Source organism: Papilio machaon, chromosome 22 (genome assembly GCF_912999745.1).
Source record: "Papilio machaon chromosome 22, ilPapMach1.1, whole genome shotgun sequence".
NCBI classification, from domain to species: Eukaryota; Metazoa; Arthropoda; class Insecta; order Lepidoptera; family Papilionidae; genus Papilio; species Papilio machaon.
In genome coordinates, this window is record NC_060007.1 from 122,331 (window position 1) to 147,638 (window position 25,308).

A 25,308-nucleotide genomic window follows, 5' to 3' on the forward strand; every position below is an offset into this window, starting at 1 on the left:
TAAAAAATTTGAACTAAAGTATAAACGGCGTAGATAAGAATTTAAAATTTTAAACTTTCATATGGAATATTTATTCACATTTGGTTATATATTAATATATTTTGGTGTGAGAGGTGAGGTTAAATAATAGTTTTGCATCATTTGCCAGTTAACACAGCGAAACAATTATTATATCTGGTAACATTGATTCGACTATCGCATTCGTGACTTCGTGACAGCGCAACGACAACTACTGCCAATTATGCTCTGAAACGAAAATATTAGTGTTAATTTTTTTATCCGTTTACAAATCGCGTAGTGATAAGCGCCGATTACGTCCTGTTCAAAAAAAATCCGTCCGTGTTCGCCGACAAGTGCATGGAGATGAGACCGTCGCGCAGCGGTCGGTGAAAGTGGTTTGTGATTTTTGATCGTGTCGTAGTAAGTGCAAGTGAGTGAGGATGGGCGTGGGGCTCCAGCCGCTGGAGTTCACGGAGTGCCTGGCGGATAGCCCGCACTTCCGCGAGAACCTGCAGCGCCACGAGAAGGAGCTCGAGCGCACCAGCCAGCAGATCAAACGCCTCATAAAAGAAGTCAAGGATGTCGTGCAGGCCGCTAAACGTAAGTCATACGTCCTTAACTAACATCTAAAAGGCTTGATATCACCAATACTTTCCTGTATTTTTCCTAGTCTATACAAAAAGTTTCCATGCAATTTTGAGTCAGCACATAGTTTTTTCACTGTTGTGGCAATGGTTGAAGGCAATTTAATTTTGAATATTATTTGAGCTATGACATGAATCAGTAGACTTATCTCATATAATTTATAGTAAGTATGGCAGTTCTATATACCACTTGTAGAGGTGATAACAATGCAAGTGGGACAGAATGGAGGTGTAAATTTATGTGGCCTTGTGGTTCTCTTGTTATGTAACCTTGTAATGCCTATAGCATATATTGACAATGTCCATCAATATATTTCCTTTTGTTATGCATGTAGCTTCAAAGTTTACATATATTTAATTTGTTAAAAAACATCTAGAAATATTCCCATTTCCATTTTAAACAATTTTCTAAGTAATTCTGCCAAATCAAACACATCCATTTAACAAAGAGATACATATAGTCTGTAGCATGTATGTGTCAATTTATTAATGTTATCTGAGGCAGGTGAGTCATGCTTAGTTCATCAGAGTCCATAACGAACACCCACTCAGCTGAAATCTAGCTAATAAAAGTAATGGCGCACCATGTTAGTACAGTTTATCACTGCCTACCCTTGACTTACTGCTGCAAGCTGAAAAATAGATAGTCTACTTGTTCCTTGACTCTTTGTTATTCTTGATTTCTTTGTAAAAATTGTTTACATTTTTAGTACTTCATTTGTTTACTTGTCAATCCTGTTTTGTACTAATATACAATAAGGTTTTGGGTATATTTTCTATGTTGGTCAAGTTATGTTGTTGTGACCATTTTTGATATAAAAAAAAATTAAATTCCGAAATTTGTAAATCCAGTGTAAACAAATACCATCTTGTGTAGCACAGTCAAAGTCTGAATGTATATATAAATTGTTGATGACTTAACTACACAGATAAACTTTTGTATGTCTATTGTGCTCTATGTTCAAATACTTACTTTTATTATACAGTTTATACTAATTATGTATAATTAAATAATATTTTGTCTAATGAGCTATTCCAGGAATTGAATATTTCTGCCTTTAACCAGAACCCATTTACTAGTTTGATAATTAAATAAATTGTAGAAAAAAATCCTCCGTCCGCATGGAATTAAAAAAATAACAAGTAGCCTGTGTTCTTCCAGATTATGTTCTACACTGTGCCTAATTTCATCAAGATCCATTTAGCCGTTTCGGAGATACCTTCAAACAAACATACATCCATCTAAACATTTGCATTTATATTATTAGTAAGATAAGTGCAATGAGACATCAACAACAAACAATACTGGATCTCTGAGTTACACTTTGGTGCAGTGTTGATCAAATTATACATGGAGTGTATTTTGTAACACACTAATTGTCTTTGAACATATTTTGTTTGTTTATTTATCTTCTATTCTAATAAACATTAATCTTAATTTTGATGTTCTGAAAAAGCTATTTTTTAATCTTTACTATGTTATGTACTTAGTCTTAGTATATTAGTAAATTTTTTTGTCTGTGGACACATGCAAGGCCACATTTCCGGGTTTTCCGGGTAATCTCCGATATGGCTGGGTCGATTTTGACTTTGACAGGAAGTTAACTAATATATGCAGGCATATTATAGTTATTAGACTGCTAACTATGAATAATTTTGAAAATGTGTGAATACAATCTATTTTATTTATCATGAAAAAGTGGGCAAAGGTAGTAGTTTAAGTGTCCTTTTATTTAACTAAACCCTAACAAAATATAATTATTATAGTAAACTGTTTTTAAAAAATAATAAACAAGTACACAGTGAATCTTTGTGTGTTGGTTCTGGTTTGTCACTTAGTTGTCTGAAATCATTCAATACTAGACACAAATTGGGCATTAGAGAATGTAGGCGAGGGCTGCTATCGACGGAAGTGTTTCATTATTATAGTCGCCGCCTTGCGCCGATTGCGGCGTCTCAGAATTCAACGCATTCATCGTCAATTTGTCGCAAGATGGCTAGACCAATGAGTGGCGAGTTGTATACTACTACTGTTTGATGTAATGTCGTATAGGAAAAAAAACCTTTGCTTTCCTTGTTTAGTCTCCTCCTCTTCTCCTCACAGTAAGTAATGTTCATGGCAATAGTGTAACCTTTGTTGTTGTTGAAGGTAGGCTTGCTCATATGTTAAACTTAAATTAGATTGTGACTCATTTCTTGTATTAATTCGTATTGACATTCAACGACGGTGTCAGTGCCACAAAGCTCAACAAAGCGCGTTTACGTAGCGTGGGATCGAACTTGGGACGTAATCCGTTACGTGATGCATTGTGAGCGCAGTTCGCACGGGAGAGGGGCGAGGCTGCACTTCTCTACAGATGACAATGATATCGGAAATGTTTAAATAGGAATTATAAGTTATTATGTTACAAATGAGCGAGTTACATTAGTGACATTGCGGTAATGTTATGAGAGTGGCTGGCGGATGAGGAGTTGTTGACCTTCACCTTCACTGTCACCGTCGGTAACTTATTACCTTCACTCTCGCGACTCCCGTTGCTTTGTATTGCCAACTATGAGACCGTAATCGTAGTGTAGTGACGTCATGAAAGCTATTTGATTACCATACAAGCATCAAACGGTGATCGGCAACTGCCTTTACAGTTATTGCCTGCTGGGCCCCGCGTCACACGCTCGCTTATCTACCATAGCGCACCTACTAGTATGTTCTCTATGTTCTGCGATGTTATTTAACAGTGCTTATTGTGTGAAGTTAAGAGTATTTTTTTATAAAATAACTCTAGAATGGATTAAATGTTTTTTAATGCTAGGATTTATTATTTTTACAAGCACAAAATTGTTATAAATAAAAATAAAATATCTAAATATTATATATTTTTTTATAATACAAAAAAGTATTCTAGTCCTTCAGATTGATGTAAGTTTTGTCAAACATGAAAACTACAATAAATAATATCAGTTAATAAATATCTATAATGTGTGGGTGTCATAGATGACATAAGCAGATATTATGTTAAATTAAGGCAACATCACCTTTGTATAAGGTACAGATTGTCTTGAACAGATTGGATCGTAATCAAGCAAGTCAGAAAAATCTTTTATGATTAGTTTTCATTGTCTTATAATACGGCAATGTACCTGCAATGTTTTTAACATGTGGAAATGACCACTTAGTGCAGATAAAATTATCAATGTAACAAGTGGTAATGCACCATGGTAAACAACACTTTGCGCAATGTACCTAAAGTGCAAGCGAGCGGCGCCGCGCTCACCTTGAGCTCCTGCCGAGCCGCGTTATGACTACAGTGACAGACACCAGCCTATAGTCCCACTCAAAGGTGGGCATTAACTCGTTAATCCGTTAATCGTTAATTAACGAAGTTAACATTTTCCTTAACGGATTAACTTTTAAGTTAAATTCAAAAAGTGTTAACGCTCTTGTTAACTTCCGTTAAATTCTACTTCCGTTAATTTAGTCCGTTAATTGTTACAATAGACACTTATTGACGTGTTGTCATTTTATTTAAATTATGCATCAGGCTACATTCGTAAGTTCGGCTATGTTCGGCAACCGTCGGCGAGTCGAATGGTGAACAAGAACGAGAGAGAACGAGAACGAGCGAGTGTGATGCATGTTATACAAATACAATACACCGAGCGGCCGGGATAGACGTGATCAAAAGAGTACCACAGAATCCTTGTTAGAAAATAGTGACGATTTAAACAAACTTACCTCTATTTAATATTGCGAAGTTTAGGCGCTAGACACCTTCAAAGTTTATTAATTATTTCATATTTACACAAATGTCTCGAAAAGTTTTTGTTACATTTTATTCACATTAAAACTGGTTTTCATTTATTTAACATCACTTTTTTTAGAAGAAGACTTTGTTATAAAATCAACATAAGGTTCGAAATCACTTTACTCTTAATACAATAATTATTATACGTGAAACGCAAAATCTATCAAAAAGATAAACTGAATTGCAATCAAAATAATCGAGAGTGCATTACTCTACAACGTCGTACCTAAAATACAACTAAACTTTGTTGCAGACAAAATGTTTATTTTAATTTTGGAGTTTAAAGACAACAAAAAATATTAAAATAAATAGTTTATGGTTCATTTGAAAAAGCGTACAAATAGGATTTTTTTTGTCATTGCGTAGATAACAAACAAACAATGAAAAAAAAAATTAAAAATTCGAAAGACGAAATGTGCACGCAATAAACGTTCCTCAAAAACAAAAGGGATTTAGGTGTTTATTACCGTCGTTTGTTTTTTTGGGGCTTCTTCATAGTCAACGAAAAATAATTTTACATTTTAAAAATATGAACAAAGGATCAAATGGACAGCCGCACAGAGAATACGATAACGAACACGATGGATTTATGGCCCCAACCCTTCTAATTGTCGGGGATGCACGTGCGCTGCGCAAAGACAATAGCGAAGATAATTTGTTTGTTTACAAAAAAAGTATACGACAAAACGAGAAAGAATGAGGAAAAAGATAAAATAATTATGTTAGTGAAATAATGTTAAACTGTTATACTAAATTTAATATATGAAATTTCGCCACAAGTGACCTTTACAAAAAGACATCGATTATTTACGTATATCGAAAGTTTATTTTAAAATTAATCCAATGTCGTTGAAAATAATTCAAAACATATTCTTACTAATTAACTATAACGATTTTATAGGTGATAAGAAAGAGAGAAGACATCACCCGCGATCGGTTGTTTTCGTTATGTCGTGTAACTTAAGCTCAATACACTGAGAGTAATTTAACTTGATTTACTGATGTTAGAAGTTTTATTAATAAATCTATATTAATAAATCTATATTAATAAATCTATATTAATAAATAAAAAGTACGTAAAAAATTATAAGTCTGTTCGTGGGTCCTTAGCTAAAATAAAAAAAAAATATTACCAAATTATACATAAAATTAAATGTTCAGTTGTTGGAGTATGAGCAAATGAATATCCGGGAGCAAATAGTAACAGATAAATGTAAATACTGCACAAAAGTTTTGATTGTTTTTTTTTTAATATTATCACATGTCTTAACTGTTTAATAGAAAATTTGTGTTGTCTAAATTTAGTTAGCTATCTAATTCCGTGACCTCGGATTGTCGATAAAAAAATTGACTGAAAAAGTCAATTGTCCATCATTGTCAGTGTAGTATATAAGTGTGTGTAACTAGTGCATGCTATGTCATTATTATGGTACAGGCATTAGTACATCGCTCCTATTGTCTAAATTATATTTTAGTATATTATATAACTAAACTATTGAAAGTCTCGACAAAATCGGTCCATATGATTCGGAGATTATTCATATGACCATTTCCCACTTGGGCCTTATACTCGTAAATTAACTTTAACTGTTAACTTTAACTTGCGTTAAATTTTCGTAAATTAAACGCTTTAACGATTAACGAAGTTAAATTTTTATTTAACGAATTAACGATTAACGAAGTTAACTTTTTGATTAACTGTGCCCACCTATGGTCCCACTGTACCTTCGTCTGTTACCGTCATTTTTTTTATAAGAGAAGGAGGCAAACGAGCGGCATAAATAAACATGGCGATGTTATTCCTTTATATATGAAATAAGTCAGTATTCAATACAGTTATATTTTAAAATGTTAGAACACAGCATATCACATCCTAATAAATAAATAAATAAATCCTTCCGACACCCACCAACAGACCGTGTCTGCTGACGGCCTGCACTGTGACTCAGCAGACCGACGTTGTTTAATTAGTACATTTGTGGACATGTGCAGTAGGGGGCGTGACCTCCGGTTGTATTCACTTAATTAAGACACCCCTATTACTTAATCCTATTAGTATTAAACATTTGGTAATTTAACATCTCGTAAGTACATAAGTCTTTCAGATGAAATTTGCCCATATTTCTTGTCAAGGCATTATTTATTCTGCACCCCTTTTGTTTTTTTAAGTTTTTAATTATTTGGTTTCAGTTGGTTATCAGTTGACTTTAGGGTAGGTCTCTTAATTTCATGTTTTATTGCTTTATTCCTAATTCTTATTTGACAAAAGCAAATAACTCACACAAGCACTTGCACTAAGAAGTAATGGTTCCATCGCGTAACTGCAGTGATCTCTGGCTTCATACGCTGCTAATCTTTTGGGCGATTGATACGTCACGCGGCGGTGCCCCTTCCCTGTGACACTGTACTTTATTTTTAGTCGCCACATTGCCACGCTCACATGAATCTCTATGGAGAGTCGTATATGTCCCCACGTTTCTACTACAGCTTGATTTTATAGCCCATTGCTTTGCTCACAAGTTAGCTAGGCCCTAGATGAGTGGTAATTATGTTACGTCGTGTGACTCCACTTGTTTAGTGATAATTGCATGCGTCATGTTCATTTACATAGTTATCCTTATTGTTAATTTTGGTTTGCAATCTTATTTAACTGAGACTCCAAAACAAAATAACAATATGTTATGCGATAGTGAGTTGTAATTATACATGCTAGAGTGGTGGACTCATTTCCCTATTCTGACGCACATGTTTGTTGATCAGACTTCCCCCCCACCCCACTGCGACATGTATTGTTACAAAATTATACAACAAATGTTTTAAACTATGCGATGTATTGCATATTTGTTACACAAGCTGCTACTGCAGGCTCTATGTAACGTGTGTTGTATTGGTGTGCGCAGGTCTGGGCGCTGCCCAACTGGCGCTGGCGGGCAGCATGGAGCAATTCGAGTTCGCGTGCATCGGCGCATCCATGACGGAGGACGAGCGCGCCATCGGCCATTCGTTGCAGCATTTCGCACACCTTATACGCACCGTCGAGGATGAGCGAGAGCGCATGGTGAGTACAACGGATCAAAATTTTTATGGAGTCAGCAAGCAGCAGACTCAGTAGGTTGTCTAATGTTAAGTTATCCTAGCCGCCAATAAACGTTAAGAATAAGAGTAGCTTAGTTTTCCAAAATAATATCTTTAGAAACTTTTAGATTTACCTAATTAATTATGTTTTTATAAATTCAATGACTTTTTGATACTAAACAGCGATTCTAAAGAGTATTAGAAATCATGTAATTAATTTGAATCCATTTGCGTATCAAGTCAATGCGCATTATGTTAATGTCGACGAGAAAGTCGCCCGCGACCACCAGCATTCATAATTATGCTATTTTTATATGTACATATACAATTTTATCTGGTTTTTTTTTACGTAGAGTAGGCACTAGCTACCTCATTTAATAACGAACCAAGACCAAGATAATTGTTCAAAAATAAGTTGAAAGGAATGTTAGATAGGTTTATGCAGTATGCACTTCGTAAAATTTATTTGGACAATTTGATTCGTAGGAATTGTTAATCGCAACACTTAATTAAACAGGAAGGAAGGATTTGTTTTTCCGAGTACCAATTGTATTGTTAATTGTATTAGTAATGCAAAATGTAGTTTGATTACTTTAATGATACAAAGTATTGCCATAGTTGAATTATATGTTACTAGCTTTTACCCGCGACTCCGTCCGCGCGGAATAAAAAAATAGAAAACGGGGTAAAAATTATCCTATGTCCGTTTCCTGGTTCTAAGCTACCTGCCCACCAATTTTCAGTCAAATCGATTCAGCCGTTCTTGAGTTATAAATAGTGTAACTAACACGACTTTCTTTTATATATATAGATGTTATATTTAGATGTGTCAAAATAAATCATAATATTTGTGATATATCATGAACTAAGTGTATTTGCGACGAATCGTGCCTTAGATGCATGGTTTACAAATTTAAAATTTAAATTTTTACAATATTAAAATGTAAAAGCGAAAGTTGATTGTATAAATAATGCAAGTGATGATTGCCATGTGTCGTGTTGTCGAGCGTGGGAGCGGACTTGGACGTATGACACGAGCTCGAATCGAATGACTTGAAAGTAACAGTGACACGATGACAACAAAATTTAAAGCCGGCTGCTCACCCTTGGCAAATAACGGCGAACAGCGAATACCAAATAACGAACATGAATTTGTGAATAGGTGTTTGCCTGTCTTTGTTTGGTGTTCGCTGTTTGTCCAAGTGATCGGCGTCGGTGTGGGTTTTTCTACACAATTTAAAGTATGTTGAATATTGATAATGCCAATCCGGAATAAACTAGCAAGTTCTCCAAGCGTGGAGATTTCAGTTTGTGTTCGGTATTTATGATCGATGTTTGGTAATTGTGGCTGTTTGTAGCAAATACCAAGCGTGAGGCTCATGTGAGTCTGTCCGTCGAGTCGTTGCAATTGGTGAAATGCCAGTATGCTGGTAACATAATGTTTGTCGAGTTTTTTATTTTTGATATCGTACACACGATAAACTTACTTTTAAGATTTGATCATAAAAAATATTTTTCCCACAAGTTTAACAAGCGAGTTTTACGAACAGATTAGCACGAAACCTTAATTATAGTTGGCTCGTAGCCAGTTTTTATAAAAGAAGCATTTACCTTCGAACGGGGTCTTAAAGTCAGAGTGTAGAGTGCGGTTAGCCTAATTAGTGAAGAGGAACTTATGTCGCTAGCTCCCTCAGGAGGCTCGGCTCGTTACTATGCTTATGATATTATCTAATTAGCAGAGTGTTATCTAGTGCGAGGCGTACAGCGCTACTAGAGTCTTATCGTCTCCGGAATGTGGGTCAACTACTTACCTGTACCGAGGAGATAAGTTCATAGTGTATGTGATACGGCGCCGCGTACACATTGCTATTGTATTGCACAATGAAACTGTTACTATCACGTCTGTAGCTAACAGCTGGACTAGCACGAATATTTGTGATAATCGCGATAGTATTGTCATCGACAAAATTTGTGTAGCGAGTAACAGACGTAAAGTACCTACAACAAAAATCTCATACTACTTTTGACTTAATGGTACGATGACGATACGATGGCGTCCATGCTAGGCCCCAGGTACCTATAGAAAGAATCATTTCATGTTTTAAAGTTAGAGAGTGAGATGCTCTTATCTCTTTCGCATTTTCCAGTTTAAAATTTGTATCCAAAAAACGATTAATATACCTATTAAACGAAAAGGAATTTAGATTTCTTTGTAACGTCTTTAAATCTCACAGGAGGTAATAAAGAGTGTAAATGTGGATATTAAAAAATATTAAAACGTTTTGCTAAGCATTGTCGAAAATCAGCAATATAATTTAGTACGTGTAGGTCAATAAAAGCAAGAGTGGTGAAGGCGGACTTCCGGCCCGACCTTGGTAGCGCCGGACAGGTCGCGCGCCGCACCGGACAGCACGGACACCAGTGGACCGGTTCACCTCCGCGCACACAAATTGAAAGGACAAATATTATACAAATCGTTCACTTAATGCACTTTCAATGTTCATATGTTAAAGTAGTATCTGTTAATTTCAGTGTGAGCGTAAAACTTAAAATAACTACTGCATTTTTATGTAACAACTAGCTGTCGCTCGCGACTCTGTCCGCGTGGGATTTAAAAAGAACATAAAAAGTAGCCTATCTGTTCTTCCAGACTATGTTCTATATCTGTGCCAAATTTCATTAAGATCCGTTGAGCTGTTACAGAAATACCTTCAAACATCCATCCTAAACATTTGCATTTATAATATTAGTAAGATTGGGTGCATTTGGCACTAAAAATTTTGTATGTGATGTGAAATGTTGTTTATATTGAAAACTAACTTTGTTTTCACTGTACATTTTAAACATATGATTTCTCCAATAGATAGAGAAAACCGTTGTCAGCTGCTAATGCACCTGCTGGCGTCAGAATAATATTTAATGCGAGGAAAGTTGTCTGGTCTCTGATGCGACCGGTTCATAGAAAGTGAGGAAAAACTTCGACTGGGGCACGTGCCCGCTGCCCACTGGCTACTGCCAATTGCTCACACACCTGTCCCACCATTGATCAATTTATTTATCAATAAGAACTTGTTTTAATTTGCATATTGTAAGAGTTGCGTAAAAATATTCGAAAATTATTTGTATGTCTATAACGTTTATCTCTGACTAAAATTACATGTACCAGTAGTTCATTTGACGTAGATACATATACGAAACTGTATGCAAATTTCTTTGCCGCGGATTGCAACCCCAAGACGCGAGTTGCAAGCCGCTCGTCTCAGCTGAGACAGCCGCAAGCCGGGGTCAACGCCCTCCCTCACGGTATCGATTGCACGCGGACGCAGTCGCCGCACATCCTTGCCTATTTGTAAATATAAACATTTCATGTATTAACACAAACAGTGTGTCAGAGATAGCATTTTTTTTTATTAACCTTTCGTTCGTAAACATAGTAAACGTTTTGCGATTTGTCTGATATTGTTAGAGCAATGTATTATTACTGTTAATCGACATATATCTGTTATGTACATATGTAGTAATGTAGTACATTAAAGTACTTGTCACAAGGGCGCCAATCACGTGATATCGCGTAGAATGAAGCGAGCGGTGTCTCTAGTTGCAACCTTGTCGCATTTATCGCAGAGATAACGCTAATGATTAATGATAATGATGTATTGTCTTTACATGTGCCAAATGCCCATCCCTCTGCAAACACATATTATATCTCACACTGACTCGTTTTAAGCCCAGGAAATAGGAATTAACAAATATTTATCTAAACAACATGGTAATTAATCTCGGTAGTTACATTGCAAAGTTAAGAACTGCTACCAAAGCGAGACAATAAAAAAGTGCTAAATAATTTCATTTAAATGGATAACAATGCTTTAAAAATTTTCTCTGTGGGTTCTTGGATTGTGAAATCCGAAATATTGTAAACTGACTACGCTACGCCCGTAAAAAAATTGTGTTTGACCAACGGCAGAGGATCAACTGTCCTAAATCCTAAAAAACAAAAGACATCAAGAAGATAATTATTTTAATTAACTACATCATACTTCATACTAATATTACAAATGCGAAAGTTTAGACGTCGTCCCCACTGAGGGGCTCGGAGGCTACCCCAAATTAGGGGTGACTAGGCCATAGTCAACCATGCTTGTTAAGTGCGAGTTGATTGACTTCACACATATTATTGAATTTCTTCTCAGATATGTGCAGGTTACATCACGATGTTTTCCTTCATCGGAAGAACGTCGGATAAATGTACATATGTAAATCGAAAATCACATTGGTAAATGGCGGGATTCGAAACCAGGACTTGCAGATTGCAAGTCAAGAGCTTAACCCCTGAGCCACCGACGCTCTCAGCTAGTTAATATTATATGTCTTATCATAATCCTTTCAGTAATGTTAAATAAGTAATCGCGTGTTGATAATGTCGATAACAATGAAAATTGCGCTTTACATTTATTTGAGTAAAGCAAACCTTGATTCGATTTGCACGCGATCATTACACGAATAAACAATGAAAAAGGCGCGCAACGAATTGACAATAAGTTGAACGAGTGAAGAGCGGCGCTTCTAATTTCATGTTATACCGGCGAGCGTGTTTGAATGAAGATGACGTCATTCATTACCAATTATGTACGTTTTTGTTATGTCCATTGCTATGATTGGTTTGAAAATCTTAATATCTAGCAAAAAAAAAAAAAGCATTTCTTAAAGGCACTCGTAGTATTTAACAAAAAGATTGCACAAACAATAGACTCTAGGTGATATCAAATGAACGCTCGTGAAACCAAAACATCAACTTTACTTTTAGTTAATTACCTTCATCATCAAGCTCTCCTTATCCCTATGGAGGGTCGACACAGTATGTACTACTCCTCCATACATCTCTATCAACCGTCATATTTGAATTAACCGCCTTCTTACGCATATCCTCTCTCACACAATCCATCCATACTTTCTTTAGTCTTCCTCTACCTTTGTAGCCATCCGCATTTAGTAACAATCTCATTACTTTTTTATTTATGTGTTCGTCTCCCCTCCGCATAACATGTCCAAACCACGCTAACCTTCTGCTCCTCTGTTTCAATTCTCTTTTTTTTTGGTTAATTATTTTATCAACTAAAATTATCAATGTTACATTATAAAAAATAAAAAAACAGTCGAATTGAAAATCGTACGCAAGTAGCTTTCACAGTATTCGTTTCAAAAGAATATAAATATTATCTTTATAATACTGTAAATATTATTATACGGCAGTAGATTGTATTAACATCCTGCTCGAAGGACCATACAGGCGTGTACGTCGTTAATAACATTGCTCATCAGTGATCCCGTATCGGGGAGGCTGTGCCGTTGCATTAATGACTCCCGGACCACTTGAGACGACTCGACTAGACGAGGGGGGTAAAGGGGCAAGGGGAGGGGGCAGTAGCTGGTACATACCGCACCTCTATGTACGGATTGTGCTTAATATGTATGGACGCATGAATATTCATAGTGCGATGTTTTCAAATACTATCAGCTGCCGTTGCCATTGCTGTGTCAATGTTAAATTGAGCCGTTTGCTGTGGAGTTAGCAGTGAGTTTCGTTTGACAACTACGTACGTGGTCCCATTGCTTTTTGTACTTATCATGCACATTGTGTACTTAAGTATTTGTTTGTGTAAGATTACGTGCGCGACGTGTCGGCATTAGCTAGGCGTTGTGTGCCGCAATGTACCGGCCGGTCTACACCGTACGAACTTTTACTTTCGTCGCCCCTGTCCTATGTCTATGTTCCTCACCATTGTCATATTATATGCAAATTATCGTCCATTACAAATATGAATAGATTTTACGACTTGTTTACTTTTGTACTACATCGTTATGGAAATGTCAAACACTTTATATTGATGTCATTGCTTTATTGTCTTTGTTCTTAATTCTCAAATGTGAGATTTTAAAATTGTGTCAAGTTTTAATATATTGTTATTAACAAATCATAAATATTAAGTAATATGTAACTACTTTTTATGTGATATATTTTTGATTCAAAACACGTATGAGCAGCACTGAAAGCCAATGGAATAGACATTTAATTATAAAAATAATGTAAAAGAAAATAGATTGTTTATACTTTTATTTAATTTAAATATGTACGTTGCAGCTGGGACGTGCGCACGAGCAGATCATCCAGCCGCTCGAGCGCTTTCGTAAGGACCACATCGGAGCCGTCAAGGTTAATTTAACAAACACATTTACATAATTGCCATGTACATAACACAAGTAAACATATCATACATACATACATGTACATAACACAAGTAAACATATCATACATACATACATGTACATAACACAAGTAAACATATCATACATACATACATGTACATAACACAAGTAAACATATCATACATACATACATGTACATAACACAAGTAAACATATCATACATACATACATGTACATAACACAAGTAAACATATCATACATACATACATACATGTACATAACACAAGTAAACATATCATACATACATACATGTACATAACACAAGTAAACATATCTAACAGTCGGATACATTCATTATGTTTAGGATATGCAAGTGTGACAGACGTTTCATCAGCTGGAATTGTCTTGATTGTTTTAAATTGATGTCACGCAGCGAGCTGCACGCAGCGAGCTGCACGCGGCATCTGTCCCGTCGCGTTGCAATCGGTTCAGTTAACGCAGATTGATTGCAGCCAGATTACACATTAGTAGAGTCAATAAATGCCCTTCATTGAGCCAGTTTTCATTTATGACATTCCATTGTAGGATTCTTGCGTAAAAACATTTTGTAATTGTATTTTTAAACTTTGTATGACAAAAGAAAGGTAATTCTTTGTTACATTTGAGAAAAGAGGTAATATAAATTTTTAAAATCAACGAAAAATACTATCGATTTTTGTATTTTCTAATGTGACTGTGATTAGGATTAAGGAAATATGAGTAACAGTTTACGATGATACATTGTAGGAGGGTAAGAAGAAATTCGACAAGAAGACTGCCAAGTTCTGCCAAAGCCAGGAGCGCACGTTGTCGCTCTCCACCAAGAAGCCTGAAGCCGTTTTCCAGGAGGTGGGTGTCGTTCTTTGATTGATTACTTGAATTCGTTTGTGATTTGTGAATGTTTCATTGCATAAGGTTGTGTCGTGTTGCAGGCGGACGCGGCGATGGATATGGCGGAGCGCGACTTCTGCCAGGCGTCGCTGGAGTACGTGTTCCAGCTGCAAGCGGTGCAGGAGCGCAAGAAGTTCGAGCTGGTGGAGACGCTGCTGGGCTTCGTGTTCGGCTGGTGGACCTTCCATCACACAGCGCACGACGTGCACGCCGACGCGGAGCCCCTCGTGCGCGACCTGCAGCTCAGGATACAGCGGGTACCATAACGATAATCTTTATGTAGGGGGAAAAAATGGAACCGTTAAACCTTTGGGGCATGCTTTTGATTGCGTCATCGCACTCGTGTCCCAGTTGTGTTTTCCATTATAGTTACATTAGATATACTCTTTCAGCCGAGCTGTGCAGGTGTTGTGATAGGAGAATATCTGGAATTAGTTGTTGACGCAGCATATGATCGCAGGTCGAGCTCGTGCCCCCGCTCGGCGCACACTGCGGACCGTAGGTTGAGCGTGTGTGTGTGTGTGTGTGTCTGTGTGTTTGGTTTTCTGTTTGATAACTAATTACTATAAAGTTTGACTGCAATTTTTACTAAGAATTAAAAACGTTCTAACACAAATCTTGTTAATCCTGCAAGCAAGAGTGACGAAATAACATGTGATATGCGCGTGTCGCATGCTGCGTGTGTGACGTAATGTGACGTGTCGTGACTTGTGCCCTGCTTACAGACTCGCAGCAACTTCGAGGAGACCAGCAAGCAGACAGAGTCGCTCATGAAGAAGATGATGGAGGTGCGACAGATGGTGAGTTGTAGTCTCAATGAAAACTGATCATAAATTAATTTTCATCTAATGACATATGTATGTGATGTGACTTGTTACAGAACAAAGAAGAGGGAATATCGGAGGAGCAGGGCGGCGTCTCGCGCGCCGGATACCTCTTCCTAATGGAGAAGAGTGAGTTTATACTTACATACAACTAATCGGAGTTGAAGATGTTCCTACAAATTTATGTATGTTGTTGTATGTTCAGAGGCGTTCGGTACGACGTGGAGCAAGCAGTACTGCACATACGAGAAGAGCTCGCGGCTGCTCTCTCTCATGCCCTACAACCAGATCAACGTCAAAACGGTGAGATGTAAGCGTTATATATTTCTTTTGAAACAAACTACATATATGTTATTGATTCCATATCAATTTGGCATTTTTAAAAATAAATCTTAAGTAATTAAATTAAAAGACAAACAAGAATTTGACGGCAGGCAGTATGTAAAAGTAATGGAGAGACTCCGATGTGAAATGTAGAGTATGTTTGTTGCAGAGCGGGCCCGTGGAGAGCGTGTGCGTGTGCGGCGCGCGCGCAGCCAGCGAGGCGGAGCGCCGCTTCTGCTGGGAGGCTGTGCCCGGAGAGCGCGAGCGCGCCCCGCTCACACTGCAGGCCCTCGGCGAGCGGGACCGCGCCGCCTGGCTGCGTGCGCTCGACGCCGCGCCTCCCCCCACACACCTGCACCGCCCCCACCGCCCGCACGCCGCCAAGGTACCGCCTACATCACCGCCCACAACACCGCCCACAACACCGCCCACACACCTGCACCGCCCCCACCGCCCGCACGCCGCCAAGGTACCGCCTACATCACCGCCCACATCACCGCCCATCTAGGGTTGCCAGGTTGCCAAACCTACTAACCGGACAGATTAGCCAATTTGGCCGGACATTTGGGTAGAAAGGCCGGACACGACCGTCAGTCGACTCTCGTCGCCGGCGCTCGGCCACTCTCGTTTGCGAAATGTAAAAAGCCTAATAAAAACCGGATAACCCGGACGCCGTTTATTTTGACCGGACATATAATCATAAAGCCTACCTATGTCTCGCTTTATCCGGTCGCTTGGCGACGCTAACGCTACCCCCATCTGTACAATTCTAAAATGACTCGAAATCTAAGTCCTTCCAAATGGGAGTTATAAAACCGTTATATTAATAAAAACGTTTGACTCGAAGACTAATGTATCAAAAGCTACCATATGGTTGTGTTACGATTGTCCGTGTGTTATGTTGTGGTGACAGGGGGAGGGTGACGGCGAGGGTGTGTCGGGGTGCGAGCTGAACGAGGCGGGCTTCGCGTTCGTGCGCCGCATCATTGCCATCCTGGAATCGCGCGGCCTCGAGGAGCAGGGCCTATACAGGTAACTGCATGGTTTATATGTTTTGTATACAGAATTACCATGATAAAGTAGCAATGTAAAGATAGTCGAACTCTAACTAATTTGTTACGTAGGGTGGCGGGCGTGGCATCGAAGGTGGCGCGGCTGGTGGGCGGTGCTGCGGGGGGCGTGGCGTGCGGTGCGGGGGGCGAGCTGGCCGAGCCCGCCGACTGCGAGAGCAAGACCCTCACCTCCGCGCTGAAGAGCTTCCTGCGCGCGCTGCCGGAGCCGCTGCTCACGCGCCGGCTGCACGACCAGTTCCTCGCCGCCGCCAGTCAGTGCTGCACTTTCTTACCACTTGACCTCTTTTGATTTTCGGTCTCGAAGTTACCCCAATTAAAACATATGCCTTGTGTAACTGTGTCGTATGTGAACGCAGAGCGAGAGCGGCGCGAGGAGCGCGTGGCGGCGCTGCACTCGCTGCTGCTGGCATTGCCCGCAGACAACCGCCGCATGCTGCGCCTCGTGCTGCGACATCTGCGCAAGTATGTATAATACGTTACACATTACACATTAATGTGTGAGAGATTGTGATAAACGTACATTGTGGGATGACAGCGTGGCGGCGAAGAGCGACAAGAACCTGATGACGGTGTCGAACTTGGCGGTGTGCTTCGGACCGACGTTGCTGCGACCCGAGCGAGAGACCGTCGCGTCTATCCTCGAGCTCAAGTTCTGCAACGTCCTCGTGGAGACGCTGCTCGATCACTACGACGCCGTCTTCGACCCCGCTCCGCCCCCCGTCGCACCCATCATCGTCCCAGCCCCCGCCCCGGCCCCGGCCCCGGCCCCGCCCACTACCCCCGCCCCCGCACCCGCCCCCACACACAGGACGCACAACGGACTACTCAGGTGAGTATTGCTCAATAACCAAATATATAGAAATGGGATCAGATTCCAGTCCATTATATCGATATCTCCTACAAATAAATGCCAATGTGCAAATTGACATCTTTTCAGGAGAGACTCCCAAAGTTTCAACTATATAGGAAAAGATATAGGCATAGGCACTTTTACTTTAGCATAAAACACGTTTAAACCTGTAGATGTGTATTTGTGTTCAATGCATTTTGTTAGCTATACTAAGAGGTAGCTTTTAACATAATAAAGTAAAATCATCAATTTTCCTCCTTGATATGTTTTTGTTTGTTTGCACATTTTACATTTGTTTCATAAATAGTTTTTTTCTTTTACAAAAAGTTTCTCCTCCATTAAAAACTTCCTTTATATATTTAAATTGATCTTCTATACTAATATTATAAAGAGGAACGTTTTTTTATATATGTACTGGACCGATTTCAAAAAATTATTATCAACATAGGCTATCTGTATTTTTTTTAATCCTCACGGATGAAGTCGGGGTCAAAAACTATCTTACTAATATTATAAATGCGAATGTTTGTCAGAAGGTATATCCTGCTGAACGTTGTCATGAATGTAGAAAATAGTTTAAAAAACACATAAGATAATTAGTTAAGTTTTTTTAAATTGATCGCGGACTTAGTCGCAGGCAATAGCTAGTTTACTATATAAGTGAGACGCTAACAGATGCATCTTGCGACCATACTCAAATATTTATTAAAACTGATCGCATCTTGTCGATCAATATTTTTCCCAAGTTGCTATTAGTGTGATGTCAGTTAAATATGTCGGGGGAACAATAATATATTTATTTACTTATGTTTATTCATTAAATGTACACACTCAATAAATAAATAATTAGAACATATCGTGAGCATCTGTTCATACCGAGGTTTGTATCGAAAAGTGGGCACACGTGATTGCCCCCACGCCCCACTCCCCACGCCTCCGGGAGAACAGCTGTCACATTCCTAGCGTATCCCGGAAAATAGACAACCGGCTGACGACTCCTTTACATTTATATCATGTGCCCATATTTTTACCTGTACTTGATTACGTAATACACTGAGAGCAATCATGTTATTGCGTGTTGTCACATGTATTCAGGTATTTTTACTAAATAATGTAAAGTCTTAGTTTGTCATTTATAACGCATCGCGTATTATTACTAAGCCTTCCTTAAAGGTGAATTTCCCACTATACGTAATATATAAACATTTAAAATGTAGGTCACAGAAAGTACTCGCTGACCAACCTGACTCACCGTGCTGTTCTCACCTACAATTTTAGTGATAACGTACACGGAGCAGAGCAGGCTTATAGTACAGCCACTGTTGTGTTCTCCAGCCCGGGGGGGGGGGAGATAATGCAGTTTATGTATGAGTAATGCATGCAGGTGGCATGCAATGTGTTAACATCTCGTTTAAAACAATGAAACACACTATAATAATATAGTTTAATATTAAGATAAGCCTCGTACATAAGTCAACTGTATTTTTCTCTCTCTGTTTACCTCGTTAATCATGGATTTCCAGTTTTCGCTATCTTTCTTACTTTCTTGATTACGGCCTCAGTTACGGCTGAGGATAACGGTCGATATCTGGTCAAGTATTTGGTTCTTTAAAATTGCCCCTAATAAAACTACTATTCACTTTTATGTCATACATTATGTTTGTAACGTCCTAAAGTTTTTTTTTATTCGCTCTCGATTCTTCTACCCTATTGCCGCTACACATCTGAATTATTTTTTGTTGATCAAAAGGTACCTTTATTAATAATACAATTGGAACATCTGAGATGGTATCGGGCGGTGAGGTGGCGAGCAAAAAGTAAAAACGTGTGCGCACGTGTGCCGCCGCGCCGCGGGGTCGCGTCTTCCGGGTCCGGGACAGTCTCTCCCTGCCCCCATCCCTTCTCCTTCCGTTACTGTCCACCTTATTTTATAGCCCTGAGCTTCGATGATAGTCTTATAATATAAAAAATAAACTAAACTGCAATCTTATGGGTATTAGTCATTTTTACCAGTAAAAATTTTATCTTGCACTTTGTGAAGGCAAATCAAAATGCTTGTTTTCTGAATGCCTTTAGAACTATTTCGTTGCAACCATTGGATGCACAATCACAATCTCGTTTACCAACTCTATGTACCAAATGCTCTAATCAAAACGAAGCACCATGTAATATCAACTCAGCAGTAAACACCAGCTACAGGGTGCAAGAAATTATTGGGACCATTACTATTTGTGTCGCACGTCCTTCTTATTAAAAACGCATACATACACAAGACGCCAGCACTTATTATGATAATTTAGTTCTGAGATAAGCGTCGGGGAAACACCTGGCGCGTCCCCTCCCCCTGCCCCCGGTCCCCTCCCCCGGCGCGCCCATCCCTTGCGCCTTTAGCCGCCGCGTGCGCTCCTCGTGCCGCCAGGTGCGAAGGCTTTTTATCCTTTTGCTTTATTCATTCTGTTTGCAAGATGTGCGATGAACTTGTGGGGATTCTATTATAATTGTGCAAGCCTCGTTTCATAATTATTTAAGACTAGCTTTTACCCGCGACTCCGTCCGCGCGGAATAAAAATAGAAAACGGGGTAAGAATTATCCTATGTCCGTTTCCTGGTTCTAAGCTACCTGCCCACCAATTTTCAGTTAAATCGATTCAGCCGTTCTTGAGTTATAAATAGTGTAACTAACACGACTTTCTTTTATATATATAGATATAGATTAGTATTTATATCGTGTATGCCAGAAAACCTTAAAATCTACCTTTGATTCTAAATAAATTGATACAATAATTATACGTGTTAACAAAAATTTATGAATTGCTTCAATCACAAAGTACACGACATGACTATAACACGTTCAAAAGTCTCATCATAACTTATAATTGAATCTTTTTAATATACCGTAACTGAAAATTAAAGACGACCCAGTTTTTGCAAGGGTATTGTAAAGTTAGGTAAATATTTGCAGAAGGTTCTGTTGTTACAAGAGTATTGTAATTTTCAATGCAAATTACAAAACGTTTTGTTTGCAGTTACAGCAAGTTTTTAAGGTTTAAAAGCAGAAATTATTTAAACTGTATCTAATATATTTTTGCCATTGTAAAGACGCATTTTAACACGCAACCTTCCAGATCTTTTGTTCTAAAATGTTTTATTAGTTTAGTTAAAGTTTAATGCGAAGTAGTTTACTTTAAGATTGATATCGTTTGTTTTTCACAATGTTATTTGGTACATAATTTGGATGTGTTACAATGAGTGAGGATGTACAATACGTGTCTTGCTGGACTGAGATGTTGGCAGGTTTGCACCAAACAGCTGCTAGTTTTTGTGCGTTCCGTCACTGTAGGGATTCCTTTTAAGAACTCGGTCGCTTTTTGTGCGCAAGCGCAATGCGTACAGCTGCTCCGTCAGGCCTGTCTTTGATTCTTTGTTGTAGTTTATAACTATCTAGTTTAATGGAAAATCGACTGGTTTTTATTAGATCTTAGAACAGTATTTTTAGTCGATGTCTTACTAGGGAAACTTTTTATCTAGACAAAAAACTTAGTGTATACTTGAATATAGATTGATACACATCAATATTCAGAGCAATTAGGAATAAGAAATAGAAAGAATAACTTGCTAACCTTGTGTTAACAAGGAAAAGGAAAGAGCAGGAACAGGAAAGGGATATGCCTTGGCTTTATTAGTAAAAGACAATTAAGTTAGTTCAGTCAAAGTGCGGCAGATATCCTCTTTAAGACGTCAAAAGATTTTTTGTTGTGTAGACACAGACAGCTGGGCAGCGTAGCCTTGCGATAGCCACCCGCACAATGCGACGCCAGCGGGGCTTCGTTGTACGTTCACCAACTCTATAATAACATTGCGGATATTACTATCGATGTGGTTTGTAATGTAAAATAATATTATGAATATAACGATTGGATATTTAAAAAGAGGAACACTATAGAAATCGAAAAACCGGCGCAAATAAGCTGAAAGTTAATTCACGTTTCTTTGGAATGCTAAATATGGATTGCGATAGCTATTTCAAAGGTATTACCACTAAAAATGGTTGATATTGACATTGGCAAAATATTTACTCAAGCAATATACTTAGTATGTGTTCTTTAGAGTTTTGTCTATTTATTACGAACATAATTTCCTCAACATGTGTAATGTATGGTCACCGTACAAGTTGCGAGTCCGGCAACATCTCGCTCAGGTACCGCTCCTTTCTTCCCATTAATTAGCTGTCGCCGATTTGCGGATCTCCCCCTCCCTCCCGCGCCCCGCATTGTACCACTACACGCCCGCCACATGTCGCCCGTACATACACATTATGTAGTTATTTACTGCAATTAAAATATTTATTATAATAGTTCTTACATTGTTGCAAAATATAAAGGCAATGGAACTTGTAATGGATCACCAAATTTATGAAAGGTGAACGGACTCAATCACAAACACACTTTGAAGAAAAAGTAGATGCAAATTTGTTTGTTGAAGTTTATGAACGTTGTATAAGTTCCATGAACAAATATAGTGTACTATCAGAATAACGATGTTTGAACTGATGCAATATTATCAATATTATTACTCAAGTTATTAATCAATAACTATTTGCATAAGATTCGAGGTTGCGCATTTTCCGATACCGATATGAATTACAGAATTTGTCCTCGAACGTCTATCGATTTCAAAAAAGCTTGGGTTTATATATATTTATACTACAACAAACATATCGATATGTTTGGTTTATGTAATTCTTTGCGTGTGCGGGGCGGGCGCAGGTCCGCGGCAGCTGCGCCGGCGGAATGCGCACCTGCCTCCGCCGCATCTCGACCTGTCTCCGCACCTCTGTCCGCCCGCACCCCGCCCGCACCCAGCAACATCTCACACGACTTGAAGCCCCTCCGAGTAACTAGATAATAAACCATGATTATTTTATATTTAATTTCGAATAGTAAAACATTTGGATAAATAAAAACGGTTAAAGATGAGCAGCAGTATTATATTGGAACATTTAGTAATCCTCAATTCGTCTGTATCGAGGTGAAAGGCTACAATCGCCTATTGTCCTTGACTACGGAGTCGTAGTGGGCAAGAGGTCGCCTCGCACGACCCATCCCGCGGTGTTACGTCCCACTTCCGGCGCTAACTGGGTCACTCGGGAAATGACCTTACACCACTACAAGGCCGCAGCCCTTATAATGTCAATACAATTTGTTTTTAATTCAAATCAATAATACACACAAGATGTCAGTTTTTAAGCTCGTCTTGTAATATTACGGTTAAATTGGAATTTTGAAAAAAAGTTATAACAGCAACATAGTATTTTTTTTCCGGTCAGTCCGTTTACCTGGGCAGTGTCGTGTCGTGTCGTGTCGTGCAGTGGGCAGGTGTGCGGTGCAGTCGCGTGCGGGCTCACATAAATATCGCGCGCGGTCTCCTCCGCGCCAGTCTGTGTCCTACCTCGCTCAGTGTCGGTCCTGCGTTCAGTTCCGAGTTGTGTCGTGTCAGTCTGTGTCTGTGTCAGTGCTGGAGATTTGCAACATGATCATCTGTCTGTCCGGGTTCGTTATTGCCGGGTTAGTAGTCAAACAGTGCCGTTATCACTTAAGTTTTTGAAATTTGCAAAAATTTCTAATTTGCTTTTAATTTTATAATATATAATATATATTCGTATTAAAGTTTTAAGGTTTTATATTCTAATAATTGTAAATAATTGTTGATCTTATTTTTTTTAAGTAGTTTGTTACATTTCATTGGAAGTTACAAAAGAAATTATCTTGAGATCTTAAACAAAATCAATAACTGTGGGTTTTTGAAACCAAAATCTCCTTTTAAAACTTTTTTCCTCTAAGACAATGTCAGGGATGACGATATGTTTTATACAGACATTTTGGTCTCGGAAAACAACGGTAAGACTTCTTAAAGAGTTTGTTGATCATCAGCTGAGTTGAATTTAACGGGATTATTAACTATATTTCTTTATATCGCTGACTATTATCAAATATCGACTGCATGCGACTGCATTGCAATAATTTACATATTTTTTTAATTTTACATTAAAGTGGAAGAATTTATCAAATCGGTTTAATATTATCGGAGCCTATTCAATTCAAACAAACAATCAAATCTTTCCTCTTTATAATATTAGTATAGATTACTGCGCAACGTTTGTTAATTAATTGTGCAAGATTAGTTTCTAACAAACTGCATATTGATTATAAAATGTTTCGATAATATTGTTTCTTCATCACCGTTGAAAATTATATTCAATTATGATGAAACAACAAGATTTTATATTAATCTATACATAAATAAAGTTTATATCAAAAATAGGTTACATTATGAAATTTATAAAAAATGTTTTTTTTTTATCATTTCAGAACCTCTCCCACTTCGTTATCGTCGCGTAATGATGTTGTAAGTATATTATATACTTTTATAAATAAAAAAAATAATAAAAACTTGTAATATAAATTGATGTATTAATAGTTTTGTGTGTTTGTGTATCAGATGTCGAGCGCGACGTACGCGGCGCACCAACAGACGCTGCTGCAGCATCTCGCGCATCTGCAGCCTCCGCACGCGCCGCAGCCAGCTCATCTCGCGCACAGAGGTACACACACACACACACCATACACTTTGTTGTTCATCATCACCATCAGCCCACCAGGAGTCTACCCTTAGTTAGGGGTGAACTAGCCCATAGTCAACCACGCTGACCCATTGCGGGCTGATTTCACACATATCATTGAATTTCTTCTTAGATATGTGCAGGTTAAATAATGTCTGATAAATGTACATATGTAAATAGAAAAACACATTGGTACATGGCGGGATTCGAACCCAGGACCTGCAAATTTCAAGTCAAGTGCTTAACCTCTCAGCCACCGACGCTCTTAACTTTGTTGTTACGTCACGTTAATTAGATACATTTGATGTTTACTATATATATATATGTTTCAGGTGGAGGTGCGCGCTGCAGCAGCAGCTCAGAGTCCGTGTCCAGTCACAGCGCCTCTCCACCACCGTCCAGGTACACATACACGTTAGTATACATTCTTTATTGTCACTAATATGTTTGATAACATCGTGAGGTATACAAGTAAAGTGACCGTCTGTGTGTCTCGTGTGTTGCAGGCGAGTGCGCACACTGTACGCATGTCTGGGCGAGAGCGAGGGCGAGCTCTCCTTCGAGCCCAACCAGATCATCACTCACGTGACGCCCTCCGGAGAGCCCGGCTGGCTGCGCGGCACCCTCGACGGCCGCAGCGGACTCGTGCCGGAGAACTACGTCGAGCCGCTGCCGTAGCCCCGCCCCACACACCCGGCGACACGCCCCCCGCCCACACCAGGCGACACGCCCCCCGCCCACACCCGGCGACACGCCCCTCGCCCACACCCGGCGACACGCCCCCCGCCCTCGGTCAGCAACACGCCCCTCGCCCACACCCGGCGACACGCCCCCCGCCCTCGGTCAGCAACACGCCCCTCGCCCACACCCGGCGACACGCCCCCCGCCCTCGGTCAGCAACACGCCCCCTGCCCAAGGAAACTGACCCACTGACGCCGCAATAGTGGTGGATTGAAGCT

General features: G+C 39.1%; 3 protein-coding genes across 4 annotated transcripts; all 3 read left to right on the top strand.

Moving 5' to 3' along the window:
* Nucleotides 1–214: 214 nt before the first annotated feature.
* LOC106715106 (rho GTPase-activating protein Graf-like) lies at nt 215–16,144 on the top strand (the record flags this gene model as incomplete). The annotated part of the gene is made up of 9 exons (XM_014508325.2): nt 215–600; nt 7,348–7,505; nt 13,665–13,736; nt 14,516–14,617; nt 14,701–14,916; nt 15,385–15,459; nt 15,540–15,612; nt 15,689–15,786; nt 15,977–16,144. Coding segments are annotated over exons 1-9 (1,122 nt in total), but the record flags the coding sequence as incomplete, so codon positions are not given.
* A 734-nt stretch (nt 16,145–16,878) lies between these two features.
* Nucleotides 16,879–17,884, top strand: LOC123722245 (rho GTPase-activating protein 10-like). The gene is made up of 5 exons (XM_045683416.1): nt 16,879–16,886; nt 16,932–17,131; nt 17,237–17,342; nt 17,416–17,709; nt 17,818–17,884. The coding sequence occupies exons 1-5, from the start codon at nt 16,879–16,881 to the stop codon at nt 17,882–17,884; spliced, it is 675 nt and encodes a 224-aa protein (XP_045539372.1).
* A 4,795-nt stretch (nt 17,885–22,679) lies between these two features.
* On the top strand, nt 22,680–25,082 carry LOC106715127 (rho GTPase-activating protein 26-like). 2 transcript variants are annotated; one of them, XM_014508352.2, is made up of 5 exons: nt 22,680–23,294; nt 24,099–24,135; nt 24,229–24,331; nt 24,682–24,751; nt 24,856–25,082. In XM_014508352.2, the coding sequence occupies exons 1-5, from the start codon at nt 23,260–23,262 to the stop codon at nt 25,025–25,027; spliced, it is 417 nt and encodes a 138-aa protein (XP_014363838.2). In that variant the 5' UTR covers nt 22,680–23,259; the 3' UTR covers nt 25,028–25,082. The 2 variants fall into 2 exon arrangements, with proteins under 2 accessions (XP_014363838.2, XP_014363837.2); XM_014508351.2 differs by having other exon boundaries at nt 23,060–23,294; nt 24,682–24,763.
* Nucleotides 25,083–25,308: the final 226 nt, after the last annotated feature.

Excerpts from the sequence above, each read along its gene's own strand:
- LOC123722245 (XM_045683416.1), top strand. Across the intron at positions 17,132-17,236 it reads CCAGTTCCTCGCCGCCGCCA|AGCGAGAGCGGCGCGAGGAG; the intron begins GTCAGTGCTGCA and ends ATGTGAACGCAG. Across the intron at positions 17,710-17,817 it reads ACGCACAACGGACTACTCAG|GAGAGACTCCCAAAGTTTCA; the intron begins GTGAGTATTGCT and ends ACATCTTTTCAG.
- LOC106715127 (XM_014508351.2), top strand. The coding sequence starts at position 23,260 with ATGATCATCTGTCTGTCCGGGTTCGTTATTGCCGG. Across the intron at positions 24,136-24,228 it reads TATCGTCGCGTAATGATGTT|ATGTCGAGCGCGACGTACGC; the intron begins GTAAGTATATTA and ends TTTGTGTATCAG. Across the intron at positions 24,332-24,681 it reads AGCTCATCTCGCGCACAGAG|GTGGAGGTGCGCGCTGCAGC; the intron begins GTACACACACAC and ends TATATGTTTCAG.